Raw genomic sequence first — 16,674 nt, forward strand, 5'->3', positions numbered from 1 at the left:
TGTGGGAGTAATGTCGTGTGTAGTGGAAGGTGATCATGGCCATGGGAAGAATTTTGGCTTTTCATTTCATATAAGTAACATTCGTTATCTTAATTTGATGGTTTATAGTGTGTTAATTCCATGACTTTCCGTATCCTTATTTATGGCTATAAAAGTCATAGAGTTGTGGATGGATTATATATCAAAAAAATCACTTTCTCTTATCTCTAAAGTTCTTTTTGTTTTTATGTATTTAGAAGTATTGTATTGCTGAATTCTCGGAGCTTAATCAATTTCATTTGTACCTAGCGGATTTAAGGTGCTTCTATATGCTAGGAGAGTCGTTTATCTTTGGAACAATACGTCAATTCAAGAGGCTAGCCGCAACATAATTTGTCTTGCTGAAAGTGGGATGTTCTCAACTCGACTAATCATAATTCTATTTGTTTTCTTATTTTCATTGTAATTTCTATTCCACTTATTATTATTTTTTTCTTCAATTGTAATAGTTAGAATATAACATGTATAATTTTATCTCAATATATAATATTTGATTATTTATGATGAATCAATAAATTTATGTACAAATATATCTATATGTATACGTGTGTGTGATAATAAAGTAAAAAGTTTATATACTTGAATCAGATATTTTTATGACAAAAGAATTGTGCATGTATAATACTCCTAATAAATAAAATAATATGTACAGTAGTATATGTTGGAAATTAAATAATTTGCACAAAGAACTAAAAACGAAGCCGACTTTCGTTTCCTACTTATAAATATGTTGTTACGGACACTTAGTGGTCAAAAAAGAAAAAAAAAGAAAAAAAAAAGAAAAAGAAAAAAAGGGGTTTCGTTTGGTGAGACTGTTAAGCCGAAAAAGAGCTAAATTTTTGTTGCATACGTATTTATTTCTATTATTTTATGGCATATAGATACTATTTAATTTTAAAATTTAAACTAATACTATAAAATAAATTAATTCCCAAGCAGTGCATGGGCGTTTGCTCAATTTTACTAATATTGTAGTCTTTATTTTCCTTTGAGAAGTCGGTCATATTTTGTTTTTAGATTCGTCTCATTATTCGTTTCTAAAAAATATTTGGATTGTGCATCGATAATATGTAAAGTAGAGCCCCAGCTTTTACTTTGTGAATTTGTTTAGGGTTAACGGCAGTTTTCATGGAAATTAATTAGACTTCCAATAAATGTAATGAATATTGCTAAATATAATTATTATTTAATTAAAACTGATTTTGGGTTGTTACTAAAAGTTCCATTAAATGTAGTGGATATTGCAAAATAATTCAAGCAAACTTGAAGACAAATAGGGCGTACAATTTCCTTCCTTAATGTTTGTCAACACGTTTACACGTACATTTCATGCATAATTGTATATTAATTAACACAAAAAAATAACTTCCATAGTTATTGTGTATGAAACGACACATCTCATCCAAACGTTTACATGTCATGCATAAAATTATACTACCTCATTTTATTAGCCAAACATGACACTACATATTCCCTAATTATAAGGCAAATAACCGTTATTCACACTTATGTTTATCCGAAGTGAGGAATAGGAAAGGTTATATCCCTAATTATAAGGCAATTAATGATTTCAACATATGATCAAATTAATTTTAAAAAGTAGAAACGGTTAATATGAAAAAAATGCCCACGGCTTGGCCACAACCGAAATTAAACCCGTTCTGGCGATGTCTTTGACTCCTCATTTCAACAAAACACTACTTCGGCTCCAAAAGTTCTGAAATTAAACCCTTTCTGGCGATGTCTTTGACTCCTCATTTCAACAAAACACTACTTCGGCTCCAATAAATAATACTATTGGATGAATAGATGCTTGGATGAATGCAAGCTAAAAAAATTTTTGTTTACCATTCACATAGCCCTATTATAAAGTACTTTCTTGATATAATCATATAAACATATTTACAGTCAAGATTCAGGAAAAAAAACGTCTACTATCAGTAAGATTTATCAATTAGCCCGACCCAATGTAAAATATCGAATACAAATTTAAAAGCCCCAAATAGGATAAGTGATCAACAAAGTAAAATTGAACTGGGACGGAAGGAGAATTTTATTGATATTTGGCTCATTTGTTGGACATGATGAATATATTTTAAAGTTAAGGGTTTAGGATTGTAAAGTACTTTCTTGATATGAGCATATAAACATATTTACAGTCAAGATCTACTATCAGTAAGATTTATCAATTAGCCCGACCCAGTGTAAGATATCGAATACAGATTTAAAAGCCCCAAATAGGATAAGTGATCAACAAAGTAAAATTGAACTGGGACGGAGGGAGAATTTTGTTCATATTTGGCTCATTTGTTGGACATGATGAATATATTTTAAAGTTAAGGGTTTAGAATTTAGGTTTCAAGGTTTGGGTTTTTAGTGTATAGGGTCACTATATAATTTGCTTTATTTTTAGTCTCACAATTATTATATGGAACGATTAGGTGGGCCAAAAAACAACATATGTTCCCTGCCTGTGTGTTGGAAAAATATAGGATATATGTTGGAGGAGTAATTTAGTTTGGAGGAAATATTTGAGAGGAGAATGGGTGGAATATGTGGGAAATGATTTAGGAGATGTTTTGATGTGGGGAAGAAAGGAACACTCAATTTCTCAAACTTTCTCAACTCACTCAACTTCTCAACTTCTTCAACTTCTTCAAAATGTTACAACTCTCCCCTATTTATAGGGCTTCACTTCATATTCTAGAATTCTCTACTAGAATCTATAATATTTTATATCTAGATTTTTTCTCCACAAAAATCTAGATATTTTCCTAACATTCTAGGAAATTCTACTAAAATATCTAAATATTTTAATACATCCTAATTCTAGAGATTTCTACAAAATATCTATAATCTAGAGAATTCTCTTAAAATATCTAGATATTTTAATACATACTAATATCTAGATAATTCTACTACAAAATCAAGTTTAATTATTTATTCCAACACTGTGGTGGTTTTGCAGCATTCTTGGTTGTCAAAAAAAAGGTTTTACAATTGATAAGGATTTTAGTTTTCAAGGATGAGGTTGAAAGTTCTATAATTTAATGTTTGAATATTATGTTCCAACATTAATTTGTAAATATTTTTACCTTCATATAACTTAAATTTTATTACTCATTTTGTTCATTGTTATGCTATGATCTTTTGTTTATAATTTTTGTATAATAATATTGTTTACAATTTTGTTTCAATCATATAGAAACTAACAATTAATGTTTTGAAAATATCTTAGTCCGTGCATAGCACGGATGTAATACTAGTTTTTATAAAAAAGCAGTGTTGAAGGAGTTAAAGAGCTTGTCTGGTCCCAACTTTGAAGTTGTAACTTTTGACGTGTAGGGTCATCCAGTGGAGTTTCTCAATACTCAGGTTTAATTCTTGCAACTCTTTTTTTATAATGTCTGTTTGTTGATTATGTAGTAATAATATCAATGCAAGTACTTTAATTTTTTTGGTTAATCTAATTGATTATTGATTTATAGGCCCTTGAAAAATGCCAACTTAAGTCAACAATCAGTGAACTACCAAACTTATTAGAATCTTCGGGTAAGTGATTGAGATTGGTTTGAGATTGGTAGAAGGATTGGTAGTGATTGAGATTGGTTTGATTTGATGCAGTGAGTGATGAAGGGGAGAATTGGAGCATGGGGCAGAGGCAGCTCTTCTGCCTAGGAAGAGTGCTTTTGAAGAGGAACAAGATCTTGGTTCTAGACGAGGCGACCGCCTCAATTGACTCGAACACGGATGCCATTTTGCAGAGGATCATCAGGGAGGAGTTCTCCGACTGTACAGTGATAACTGTGGCGCATCGCGTTCCAACCGTGATTGATAGTGACATGGTGTTGGTCTTGTCTTATGGTACGCTTTCTTCGTCCAGTATTAGGAGTCTTTCTTTTTCTCAACATAAGTTTAAGAAGTGTGAAATATGAGTCATTTTTATAATTAGTTTTATAATGAAATATGAGTGGAATGAGTTTATAGTATTGAAAACCTATTTACCATTTATAGTAAATGCGAAACAAGACCTCAGTTCGTGGACAAACCAAAATGAGAAAATGAGATTACTATTAGCAACCAAGAGGGAGTACAAGATTAGAAAATGAGATTACTATTAGAAAACGCAACAATAAGTGATTATTGCAATCAGTATACCATATGTTTAAAATAGCATAATTAACCCTTCATGTTTAACCTGACACTTCTACTTAATTTTGGCTCAAGAAATATTACTCACCTGGCCATTTTGCTGAAGATAATCAAGGGAAAATTTTGCAAACTGCATCAGTTTGATTGGACACATACCGACTCTTCAGAATACAAGGATATGGAATTGTGGTGAATCAGTGGTGAAATCTGCGAAAGAGATTGTAGAGGAACAAATGGATTTACATTATTCTAATTTATTCGAGCAAGCAATGCAGAACTTGGCAGGTCCTAACATTAAATTTGAACGATAGATAGAGGAGCTTATGTTTTTTTAAATATTTGTTGTCTTATCTTCAACGGAGCGTTGTAATATTTCTTCAAGATATTTGCATTTCCGGTTTTGCATTTCCTTCAAAACATTCTCATCTTGCATATGTTGTCTTTTCGATACATCTTGAATTACACTCTTATTTTCTCCTTTCCTCCACACTTTTAACTCTTCACACGAATATTTACTTTATAAAATATTCAATTCGGCTCATAAAAAAAAGAAGAGAATTTGGAAAGCGATGCAAATTTTAATATAAAATTAATAAAGTATGAACAGAAAAAGTTATTGAATGGTTAGACATCTTCGACCGTACTTCATAAATGAGTTTTGGTGTAGAAATCTTCTCCAACCATACACTAAACTCAAATCCATATTTGGTGTTTTTTGTGAAACAACACCAAATATGGTGTTACTGCAAAAAATTTGTGAGATACAAAACCAAAAATGGTGTAAATTTTAAATTTAGTGTAAATGGTTGGAGTAAAACTACTTTTTGGTGTGACGTATACTCAAAAATGAGTTTGAGTTTGGCGTAAATGGTTGGAGATGGTCTCATAGCTTAAAGTAAAGCTTAAGTTCAAACTTGGTGACTTGCTTTTACAAAACCTACCCATTTCTTTGAATCTACACCGAAATTTCCATGATCCACGCCAACCAACTTAATTTATCATATTTTATTCTTTGGTGCATCAATTGGTGGTGAAATGTGCAAAAAAATTGTAGAGGATAAGAGGAACAAATGGCTTTACAAGGGGACGATCTCCCCTTTCACGTTCACGTTCGGCATCCACTTGATAAGAACGAAGCATCAAAGAGCTTGGTAGGTCCCAACTTTGAAGTTGTATATAGAAGATGACCAGACCAAAAAGAACTCCGAATGAGCACTATATTTGCTTAATACTATTGAGTTAGATATCCTTTCTTCTCATCTTCAGAAGACCATGTATTATGCAAATTTTCAACTAGTTTTATTTAGCTTCTTCAACACATTTACAATTGAAATAGTTTACCATATGTTTATTGCCATGTTTCCAATTACATGAGCATGCTACTTATTTAATTATTAGCCTAATCTAAAGTCTCCTAGTTTCTTGTTTCCAAACCAACTGTGCTATATAATAATAGTAAATTAGAACATCAACTTATTGGCAATTAAAAGAGCAATATACAACAAGTCATTTATCACAAAAAGCACAAAAATCCAAATCTAACATCAGAAAAATATAAATCCAAAATCACAAAAAATTAAATAAAGCAAGCTCGAAGGCAGAAGCTTACCTCTCTCCGTCGTCTCAGTCATTCGCCGGCGTCGTTAAATTTGTTTATTCCAAACAAGTTATTAAGGAGCATTTTGAAATTTGTACTTGGGCTACTATTTCTGAACAATACTGTATAACACGAGAAATTCTTGGTGAACTTAGTTTCTCAAGCCACTACCCAAAAAAAGGAATAACTAAGTCAAACGAGTGAAGATGAATTAGGATCAGAACTTGTTTGGAATATTGAATCTTGGAACGAAATACAACATAGGAATTTCAGCCGGATAATGGTGACAGCTAGGCAATCACAATTGAAAAAAATTGGAAAGGAAATTGCATACAATTTTAGTCTTCTTTCAGTTGTTAAGGAAATTGCATTCAATCATAGAGGACTTCCTCTTTCAATTGTTAAGGAAATTGCAGGTCTTATAAAAAAATATGGAATACACCCAAAAAAGTTGGGAATCAATAAGGCACTTTTAACTAATTATATAAACTGGTTTCAAATTCAAATTCTGATTTTTAACTAATTATATTATTTTGATTAAAATATGTTAAGGCAAAATTTAAAAAAAAAATGATATATTTGGCCTATAATTTTCTATTTAGTAATTTTGAAAATATAATTGGTCATTTTTAAAAATCGTATAATTAATCAGAATTTGATCAAAATGGATGGTTTTTCTATACATTTATTTACCCAAACTAATAACAGAACTACAGAAGGCCGGTATAAACTTACAAATGGAAAAGAGTAAGGCAATTAGTATTATTTAATTCGGATGAAATTTGACAACTCGCTATCACACTTGGTCTTGTTAAACACAACCTATCCCTTTCTTTTAAACAACATCGAAATTTCCAATATCCACGCCAACAACTTAATCATCATTTAATCATATTTAATGCTACTATGAGTTGGGACATACAGTAATAAGTTAGCAATAGCATCAATCAATCACCTATATATGCTTATGTTCGTCATTTCAACTTTCATAACTCTGTTCTTCAACATTGCGTTCTCAGAAAATACTCTGTTTTAGTAAGATCATGGCGGCATATGCAGCCTTGGTTTCTCTTATGCATCTCATAGACACAATCGAGCTCCATCATTTCCCATTCATTTCTCTCCACAAACACCAAATTCAGTCTCTCACTGAAATTGTTACCTTCCTGCTGGAATTTCTCCAAGCTTACAACTCCCCTGTTTCCGACCGCGACAAAGCAGATCCATTGGAGATGCGTATTGCTGATGCTGCGTATGCAGCTGAAGATGCTATTGAATCCCATATTGTGCACAAGATTCAGCTCAGTGAATCATCCATAGCAACCAAACCCAGACAAAGCTTCTACAGTAGGTTCCGAGGTCTAAAGCTGCGTCAAGATGTACAAAATGTAATAAAAGAATTGGATAGGATAAAGAGAGTGGCGATGGAGACCAACACAAAGAAGATGGTTGTGTTCCGTGATCAACCGCGTAGATCAGCCTCTTCTTCTACTGGGAACAAGAGTAGTGGCACAATGGTGTTACCGGATCATGTCTTATACGGGATCATGGAAAAGCTTGTTGTAGACGAACCTGGTCGCCAAGTCATCACGATCACAGGAATGGGTGGGATAGGTAAGACCGCCCTTGCTCAAACTGTTTATTCCAAACAAGTTATTAAAGAGCGTTTTGACATTCGTGCTTGGGCTACTATTTCTGAACACTACAACACTAGAGAAATTCTATGTGAACTTGTTTCTCAAACCACTAACCAAAAAAAGGAAAAACTAAGTGAAAGGAGTGAAGCCGAATTAGGATTAGAGCTCCACAAATATTTGTTTGGTATAAGGTTTCTAATTGTAATGGATGATATGTGGAATATTGAATCTTGGAATGAGATACAACATTTCTTTCCTAACAATGGAAATTCCAGTCATATAATGGTGACGACTAGGCTATCCCATTTGGGTTCTCAATTAAACAATCACTATAGCCACCAAATGGAATTTCTTGATGAGGTTAATAGTTGGGTCCTATTCTCCAAAATTGTGTTTGGAGACGAACCTTTTCCTCTAGAATTAGAGAAAATTGGAAAGGAAATTGCATACAATTGTAGAGGACTTCCCCTATCAATTGTTGTAGTGGGAGGTAATTTAAAAAACATGGAACCCACACAAGAATGTTGGGAGTCAATAAGGAAGAATTTAACTTCGATAGTGAATTCAAACAATGATAAGCATTGCTTAAGATTGTTAAAAATGAGCTACAATCATTTGCCGGTTTACTTAAAGCCTTGTTTCTTACACATGGGCATGTTTGGGGAAGATGCCGCAATTAAGGTCTCAACACTCATCCAATTATGGGTGCGTGGAAGATTTCTTAAACCTAAAGATGGAAAAAGTTTGGAAGCAATTGGGAAAGGTTTCTTAAAGGACTTAGTGCATAGAAATCTCATTCTAGTTGATGAGTTGGGGTCTACTGGAAACATTAAACAAGTCAAAGTTCATGATTTGCTAAGAGACCTATGCCTGAACCAGGGAGAGAAAGAAGGGTTTTATCACAGAAACACTTCACAAGAGAAACTGCAGCACCTCAATGTTGAAGATGGTTTTTCGTCCTCAAATTTTCCTTCTTTCAGCCACCTTTGGAATTTGCAGAAATTGACCGTTTCTTGTTCGTGGGCTACTCTTAATGAGATTTGGAAAATTCCTCAACTGAGGCATCTTGATGTGGTTGCAACAAGATTGCTACTCCCAGAATCTCCGGGTGATTTTGTCGTCATGAGGAATCTAGTGGTAGTTGAGGGAGCAATTAATTTCAAGTGCGATGAAGAGATGATTAAGAGAATTCCCAATATCATGAAATTGAGGATAAAGTATTTGGAAAGCATGGAAATGCGCAATAATGATTATTATTGTCTGAGCAATATTAAACATTTTTGTAAATTAGAATCACTTGATATCTTGTGCGGATATCAATTTAGAGGGAATGTGTCTTTGTGTAAGCTCACATTCCCCCCAACCCTCAAGAGTTTGAAACTTGTTATGAGCGATGACTTTGAATGGGAAATAATGTTGGAGAGGATAGGTTCGTTGCCCCTTCTCGAGAAGTTAAAGTTGAGATATGGACGCTTTGGAACATGCAAGTGGAAAATCTTTGAAGGGCAATTCTCCTGCCTCAAATACTTGGAACTGTCTTCGTGCCATAGCCTGAAACATTGGACTACAGAAGCGGGCTCCATCTTTCCACGCCTTGAGAAGCTTACTCTTCTAAGCTTAAAAGGGTTGGAGAATATGCCATATGAAATTGGAGACATACCGACGCTCCAAAAAATATTGATGAGTGGTTGCCGCAAATCAGTGGTGAAATGTGCAAAAGATATCGTAGAGGAACAAATGGATTGTCAAGGGGACAATCTTCCTTTTCACGTTTTCGTTCGGCCTTCTCCACTTGATGATAACAAAGCAATGCAGAATTTTGCAGGTCCCAATTTTGTGGTTGCAGAATAGACAGAGAGGCGATCGCAGGAAAATTTTGAGTATGTTTCTAAACATTGAGTTCGTATTAGGTTGCATTTTCTGTAAAATTGCGTAAACTTTTCAAGATATTAAATTTAAAAAAATATATATTATAAACTTGAATGGAAACCAGGTATGTTCTGTATGTTCCGTTAACTAAAAATTTTCAAACAGTTATGGCTCACATTACTACACTTAATTATTAGCTCAAGAAATAATACTCACCTGGCCATTTTGCTGAAGATAATCAAGGGGAAAATTTGCAAACTGCATCAGTTTGATTCATCAGCTCAACTTGTGGGTGTTTGAAACTTCCGACTGTCGGCAATCGATTCACCAAAGCTCACGTTTAAAGCAGACTCAACCTCTAACTTCAGAACCTCCATGCACTCTTTTTGGCAATACATCAAGCAGTTTTCACTGCTTTCGTTAAGCCGAACCCTTCAAAAATTCCCTACTTTTTTCCTGATTCTCTCTCGATTACTCCGCAACCAAAAAGGCTCCAGCCCTGAGCTGAGCCAATCTATCAGAAGCTTGAATCTAGAATTCGAACTTTCCCTCCAAAATATCAAGCTGATGGCTGACTCAGCCTCTAGTTTTACTGGGTTTGGGCTGTTCTTATTATTATGGGCTGTTCTTATTACTATGGGCCTAAATGAAACTGCATTGTTATCCAATTGAATCCAAATATCGATCTTAAATAAATTCTAAAGTATAAACACCAAAATAATCAACAATTAGTGAGTTGACTAATTATCCCATGATTATCCATCTAGGATTGAGTTGTGAGGATCAATCTAATGAATCAAACACACTACAAATTTAATCTCAGATACAATCTTGCAAACCAAACACTCTCCCGGTCTCTACGAAAATTTTTTCTTTCTACCTACTTTCAGGTAAAGTATATATCAATTTATTTACTTTTTCTTCAATATAATACACTAGAAAATCAAATTTTTTATCCACTTATACTTTTATTTAAACTCGTATTAATAATTCAATGATTGTAACTAAACATTAGCATCGCAACGAGAGCATAGTTTCTTAATTCTTTGAATCAAGAGCTCATCCCATGTGAGTCTTTGAAGTATGAACTCACTAAATTCAAATCGGAGAGAATTTAAATTTTGAACTCAAACCCATTAATTAATTAAGAGAAATAAAACAAGAGAGTTATTGCTGAATAAATACATCTCAAACATACAACAGAATAACAAAAAAATCCAGAAAGTCAACAACAAACAGCAGATAATCAATACGACTAAATGAGGTTTTCAATTCACCAGAAACAGAGAGGATGGAAGAGGATAAACAAACACGAACCGAATCGGATTAAAAAAAATTAAGAAGACGGACTGGCTGACCTCAGCAGACCCGCGGATTCCTCATCGGGGTACAAATTGTCGGTCCTCCTCACGGCGGCGTGGACCAGCACCACCACCACCGCCACGAGAAGCGAGCTCAGGATCTCCGTCGTGGCGTCGGTGAGGAGGAGGACGAAGATCGTGAGGACTCCGAGCACGATCAGCACGATTTTGTCGCTGACGAGGCGGCCGAAGACCACGAGCGGCTCGTCGCGGAGGAAGTAGAGGAAGAGCCACACCGCCAGCATCGCGAGGAAGACGATGAGCGAGATCGGGTGCCAGAGGAGGCTGAGGAACACGATCGCGAGCGCGACGATGGCGTAGTTCACGCTGAAGTAGGCTAGATTCGTCTTCACGCGCGCCACCGCCTCGGAGAAGGAGCGCGGCAGGGAGAAGCTGTGGATGTCGGCGATCTCGCGCCAGGGGCGGCGCGTGGCGAGGCCTTCCTGGAAGCGCGCCTTGGCGCGGGAGATGTACTCGCGGCTGACGTTGGTAGGGGAGGAGGAGGTCGGAATTGTGCCGTAGTTCGTCATTTCTCCGGCGACGGCGATGGGGAATTGTGATTGGGCGGTGAGGGGTTTTTTAAGAAAAGGGGGAAAATTGGAAAAGGGGTGTATATATGAAGAAGCATGAATTAAATATTCTAATAATATTTGTTTAATTTACACATTCAAATATTTTATTTATATGTGCCGACTTCATCGTCATAAAGTGGTGGGAAATGAGAATGATGTGGGGGATAAAATTAATACTACTACCATCTACAAAATATAGTCTTAATTATGTACCAACAAATAAATGAAAAAACATAAAATAAATATATTACCAATGAAAAGTAAATCTTACTACGTTTGAGAAATAAAATTATTATAAATAAATAAAGACTAATTTTAGTGGATAATATAAAAAAAAAACTTATAAGATCAAATAAAAAAATCAAACCTCCTTGTTGTGAAACTTGAATTGGTGTGATCAAGAAAATTCTAGCACATACTCGTATTTTGTTGTACATATAGAATTGAATTAATAAGCTTCAATATTGAAAAGGTGAAGAAAAAGGAGTTGACGATGAAGGCTGTGTTTGCATAAATAAATGGAATTATATTTGATACTAATCAGATATAAATAATTTAAATTGTGTGTAGACCAGGTTGGTAGAATCTTGTAAATATTCTTTTCCAAAAAAATAATATAGTCATATTTTATCATTTTAGAATGTTCACAAAAAATAGTCTAATTTATAAAAGTGGAAAATTTCATTTTTTATACCTTTTCCACTTTTTTTTTATGGAGGAAGTATATTACTCCTATAATATAATGTGGCAATAAAAGTTTGGGATTGGTTTCATTGTTATCCCCCCATTTGGTCATGGGAAGTTTTCTCAACTTATCGTTACACTATTTTGATAAAACATAAGTATCAAATCAATAAACAAATTGATAATATCTAACCAATGAATGTGTTATGTGTGCACCAGTAGTTTTGCTTTCTTGGAGGCACAACAATATTTTGGATTCTTGATTACCAGTAATTTGTATTTGGGTCCCACTTCCTTACTAAATGAGTTTATTATGGGTTTTACAAACGCAGCCAATTACTATGAATTTGCTACAATGTTTTGCTTTCCCTTTTTTATTTGATTGTTTTTGTTTTTGAATACTTTCAAAATTTCAATTCTAAAAGTTCCTAAAATTGAAAGTTGTCAACTCTATCAAATAATGACGAATCTAAGAAATGAGTTCGCGAAATCAGATACCATTGCATTGAAATGTAGAACTCGTGGGATTGCCGATGTTAGAAATTGATGATGGACGAAACAAAAATGAACCCCAAGCCAATGAGTTAGAGCATAGTTGTCGCAACATAAGATTGGTGCCACCAACTCCGCTTGTTGAATTAAATGGAGTTTGTCGACGGTGGACTCAGTTAACTTTGAATAGTCGACTCCACCTGAATCTGTCATTGCTGTGAAATAAAACATTAGAAAGATTTGAAAAACTATTACTTAGATGGAGTATTTTATCTTTCAAAGAAGCTCATGAAAATATCCAAACAAAAGAGTAACCCCAAAAAATGTTGAGTTTGAAAAAAAACAAAAGCTAAAATATAGAAACTTGAAAATAAATAACCAATCTCTACATAATATAGAAAGTTTTGTTGTATAAAGTAGACACACATTTCCAACTAACCCCCTCACATGGATCATGGGCTTTTGGGCCTTTTCTTGTTGGTCTCAAATGTGGATAAGACCACACTCATCATAGTGGGCCACTACTCGCATGATGCCACGTGGCTTGTTTCATCTACTAATCTATATTATCACAAATACTTCACAATTTTAAATAAAATACAAATACTAACTTTCAGTGAAATAACTATTATTGCGGGGGCCTCTAGTAAAGTCTGTTGTCACGTGTCTACAAGACTACAACATTTTAAATTGGCCAATGATTATAAGAAATTTGATTGGTATATTTCAGATCGACAAAATTTGTGAACTATATAGAATCAATATAGCACTAGTAGTTAATATTAAATCTATATAAATCCTCCTACATCCACAATTAATAAATCCGTTTCTTATTTCAAATTGTAATCGAATATTTATTTACATTCTTTAGTTAATTAGACAGATCAAATTCTCTGCGAGTATTTTTTTATTCTATTCCTCTTATAATTTATCAATTTTAATTGAAAACTCGTATCGTCTATTATCAAGATTATTGATAATGGACAAATGGATTATCATTAATACGTATAAAAGAATAATTCATCTATTATGTGGTGAAAATGTGGTGAAAGACTTTATAAAGTGATGTTTAATAAATTAAATAAAGATAATAAAATAAAAAAGTGAAAAGAAAATAATAAGAAAAAATAAATGGATTAATAGTCGAGAGGAAATGACCTACTAATTTCTTTATACTTTGAAAAAGAACACAATACAATTATTATAAGACGAATGGAGTACCTTTCTAAAGAGATAATTTTGGAGATTACAATTCTTGATATAGAGAATTGATCTGCTGAGCGTTTAAAGTGAGTGAGAGTCTGAGCGCCTCTTTCCAAGTCATCTCTCCTTTTGATTTTGATAGTTGCTTTTGAAAATTAAAGAAGAGATGTGTGAAATTAAGTTTAGAGAACGATCAATTCTCTCTTGATATATAGCAAGAGTAACATAGAGTTATATCTAAAATTCAGAAATTACTTAAATTCAGAAATTATTTATACGAGAATTAGTTTTTTTAGTCTAGCAAGAAAGAGACCATTTTGTAGATCTTATCTGCTAGATTTTATGTTTGTGTGATTTGCAAGTTAATGAATTAAAGACAACGATTGTGAAAGGAAAGATTTATAGGCGTGAATGTCAGTGAGATTGATCATTTTCCAACTTTAACATAATCTAGAAATAAACGAGAAATTTAAAATAGTTGCCTATGTTTAGTTTTTTATATATATAATAAACCACAAGTCTAAATCTAAAGTTGGACAAAAAAAATGGTCCATAAGATCTTGAATCAAACTCATATTCCATCACATACAAGTCAAGTTATGGAAAATGAAAATTGACTAAGCTTCGTAGACGGATCAAAATGGAAAAATAAGATTAAAATAAAAACCTCGAGATGAAAATAATGAGGTCTATATTAAGTCATTTACTAAGGAAAACAAGAAGCAATCAGATTATAGCCAAAGAGACTGGAAATTTGGATGACCAAAGCATATATTCAGTTACTTTTACAAAGAGCTATGTACAAACTTGCACAGATTGGAAAAATTAGAAAGCTATAAACTCGAATTCGGGTCACGATTGCATGTCATCGCGAGATGCAGATACATCCACGCTATCACCAACGCCACCATTAGAATCCGGGGTGCTATTGCTATGTCGAGCTTTGTTATGAGTCGCGATGGCATCCTTCAGTTTCTGGAGCTGCATAAGATTACAGGCTAAGTAGGCATCATTCGATGTCCAAATCGACTAATGTAGGCAAAAGGGATCAAGCAACAGTTTCAAATAACTCAGTGTAAATCGACAAACGTTCATTTGGTAACATAAGATAAGTAGCTAGTGTTCGAATAGAATGAGGATTGTGTGAGGTCTTACCTTGGCAAGGGAGCATGAGAACGAGTCGACCAAGCCATCAGCTCCCTTGTAGAAGTGGAAATACGGAAGAACCTTTATGTTTAGGCTTTTGCATAAGGGCTTGTTCTCATCAAAGTTCACCTTTAGGAAAATGATTTCTGGGTGTTGCTCGGCAAACCTGCAGATCTAAACGCAAAGGACATCAGCGGATGTAGCAACTTCTTGATATTTGTTCGTTCGCATAGAAAACGTAACTTTGTACCTATATGACAGCATAGGTCTCACTGGAAAGGTAAACTAAACTATCTCAACAATCGAAGCATCATAATATAGGTCGCTGCAGAGGTAATTTTGGACGAGAAAATGGATCTTGAAATGAAGTTTTCTACTTGAAGAGATCCCATTTATTTGAGAGCATAAAACTCAATCACAGATTCAAGACAAGAAGTTCTACAGAAATGCTAAAATGCTAAGAAGATTGAATCTAGAGGTAGCGTGAAAAGAAATCCAACGACGATCTATGACAGCATAAGTCACTACAGATCGAAGAATCAAATCTGAGAAAATATAGGTCACTGCAGAGGTAATTTGGGATGCAAAAAGGGATTTTGAAATGATGTTTGCTACTTGAAGACATCCCACTTATTCGAGAGCATAAACTAACCATCACTATTCCGGCACAACTCTATCACAGATTCACAATCAATAAGAAATCCAATGGTGACCTATATGAGAGCGTATGTCACTACAGAGGTAACTAAAACATGAGTAAACTATCTCAACAATCGAAGCATCAAAAGCTGAGAAAATAAATGCCCCTGCAGAGGTAATTTGGACATAAAAAAGGGATCTTGAAATGAAGTTTGCTACTTGAACAGATCCCGTTTGTTTTTGAGAGCATAGACTAATCCTCGTTATTCGGACAAACCACAACTCTATCACAGATTCACAATCAAGATGTTCGGTTCCACAAAAATGCTAAGAAGATTGAATCTAGAGTTACTGTGAAATTTCTTACCAATGATACATATGACCGGCTATTTATGTGATTACTATACAGATGAACACTAATCTGACTTAACGTTAGATATATCACTGCAATCACCAAGTAGACAAAATGCTAAATGCAGGGAAGCACAACGAAAATCAGCAAGTGAAAACAAGGCACTTACTTTGGGAAATAGAGCTCGACAAGAAGCACACCACGCACCAAAGAATTCAACTATGACCAATCTATCTCCAGCCTGACTCAGCGCGTCTACAAATTCCTGTGTTGATTTAATGTCAATCATATTCGGGCCAGCATTCTTTTCCCACCATTCCGGCTGATTAGTTTCAGCAGCAGCAGCATGTGCCTGTTAATTCCTCATGAGGCATTAGCCAGAGAGGGAGAAAGCACAGCCTTACAAATGATGCTACGAAGAAGACCAAATCTAAAGAGACATTCGATTTCTTACTGTAAAAGGTTAATAACACAAGACACAATCCTGCAAAGCTGATTTCTTCCATAGCTACCAAATAACAAAATTTCAAGGTAAAGTCATCCTTTTCATTCCATGATCCTACCAATACCATCACTACACTGAGACTCTCTCTCTCTCACACACACACACACAAATTGAATTCATCAAGCTCATTCTTTTTCATGTAAAACTATAAAATTTAATGTATAAACTCTATCCAAATTCCTGCAAAGTTGATTGCTTCCATATCTAGCAAATAGTGACAAAATTTCAAAGTAAAGCCATCCTTTTCATTCCATGATTCTACCAATACACAAATTGACCCTTTTGTATATGAACTTTCCAATTGATTTCTGCAAGGTTGACTGCTTCCATAACTAGGAAATAGCAAAATTTCAAGGTAAAGCCACCCTTTTCATTCCCCCCCCACACACACACACACACAAATTGAATTCATCAAGCTCACTTTTT

General features: G+C 34.3%; 4 protein-coding genes across 4 annotated transcripts; 2 read left to right on the forward strand and 2 right to left on the reverse strand.

Annotated features, from left to right (window-relative positions):
* Positions 1-3,384: 3,384 nt before the first annotated feature.
* On the forward strand, positions 3,385-3,974 carry LOC125199258 (ABC transporter C family member 8-like; the record flags this gene model as incomplete). The annotated part of the gene is made up of 3 exons (XM_048097330.1): positions 3,385-3,414; positions 3,528-3,591; positions 3,664-3,974. Coding segments are annotated over 3 exons (405 nt in total), but the record flags the coding sequence as incomplete, so codon positions are not given.
* Positions 3,975-6,831: 2,857 nt separating this feature from the next.
* Positions 6,832-9,276, forward strand: LOC125199254 (putative late blight resistance protein homolog R1B-16). The gene has a single exon (XM_048097327.1). The coding sequence runs from the start codon at positions 6,832-6,834 to the stop codon at positions 9,274-9,276; it is 2,445 nt and encodes an 814-aa protein (XP_047953284.1).
* A 1,172-nt stretch (positions 9,277-10,448) lies between these two features.
* Positions 10,449-11,256, reverse strand: LOC125199255 (PRA1 family protein F2-like). The gene has a single exon (XM_048097328.1). The coding sequence runs from the start codon at positions 11,183-11,185 to the stop codon at positions 10,631-10,633; it is 555 nt and encodes a 184-aa protein (XP_047953285.1). The 5' UTR covers positions 11,186-11,256; the 3' UTR covers positions 10,449-10,630.
* A 3,024-nt stretch (positions 11,257-14,280) lies between these two features.
* Positions 14,281-16,648, reverse strand: LOC125199256 (thioredoxin-like 2, chloroplastic). The gene is made up of 4 exons (XM_048097329.1): positions 16,198-16,648; positions 15,913-16,095; positions 14,762-14,926; positions 14,281-14,587 (listed from the first exon to the last, which is right to left on the reverse strand). The coding sequence occupies exons 2-4, from the start codon at positions 16,030-16,032 to the stop codon at positions 14,459-14,461; spliced, it is 414 nt and encodes a 137-aa protein (XP_047953286.1). The 5' UTR covers positions 16,033-16,095; positions 16,198-16,648; the 3' UTR covers positions 14,281-14,458.
* Positions 16,649-16,674: the final 26 nt, after the last annotated feature.

The sequence above is a fragment of the Salvia hispanica genome, unplaced genomic scaffold (assembly GCF_023119035.1).
Source record: "Salvia hispanica cultivar TCC Black 2014 unplaced genomic scaffold, UniMelb_Shisp_WGS_1.0 HiC_scaffold_437, whole genome shotgun sequence".
NCBI classification, from domain to species: Eukaryota; Viridiplantae; Streptophyta; class Magnoliopsida; order Lamiales; family Lamiaceae; genus Salvia; species Salvia hispanica.

Excerpts from the sequence above, each read along its gene's own strand:
- LOC125199254 (XM_048097327.1), top strand. The coding sequence starts at position 6,832 with ATGGCGGCATATGCAGCCTTGGTTTCTCTTATGCATCTCATAGACACA.
- LOC125199255 (XM_048097328.1), bottom strand. The coding sequence starts at position 11,185 with ATGACGAACTACGGCACAATTCCGACCTCCTCCTCCCCTACCAACGTC.
- LOC125199256 (XM_048097329.1), bottom strand. The coding sequence starts at position 16,032 with ATGATTGACATTAAATCAACACAGGAATTTGTAGACGCGCTGAGTCAG. Across the intron at positions 14,927-15,912 it reads GTCGAGCTCTATTTCCCAAA|ATCTGCAGGTTTGCCGAGCA; the intron begins GTAAGTGCCTTG and ends CTTTGCGTTTAG. Across the intron at positions 14,588-14,761 it reads TCTCATGCTCCCTTGCCAAG|CTCCAGAAACTGAAGGATGC; the intron begins GTAAGACCTCAC and ends AATCTTATGCAG.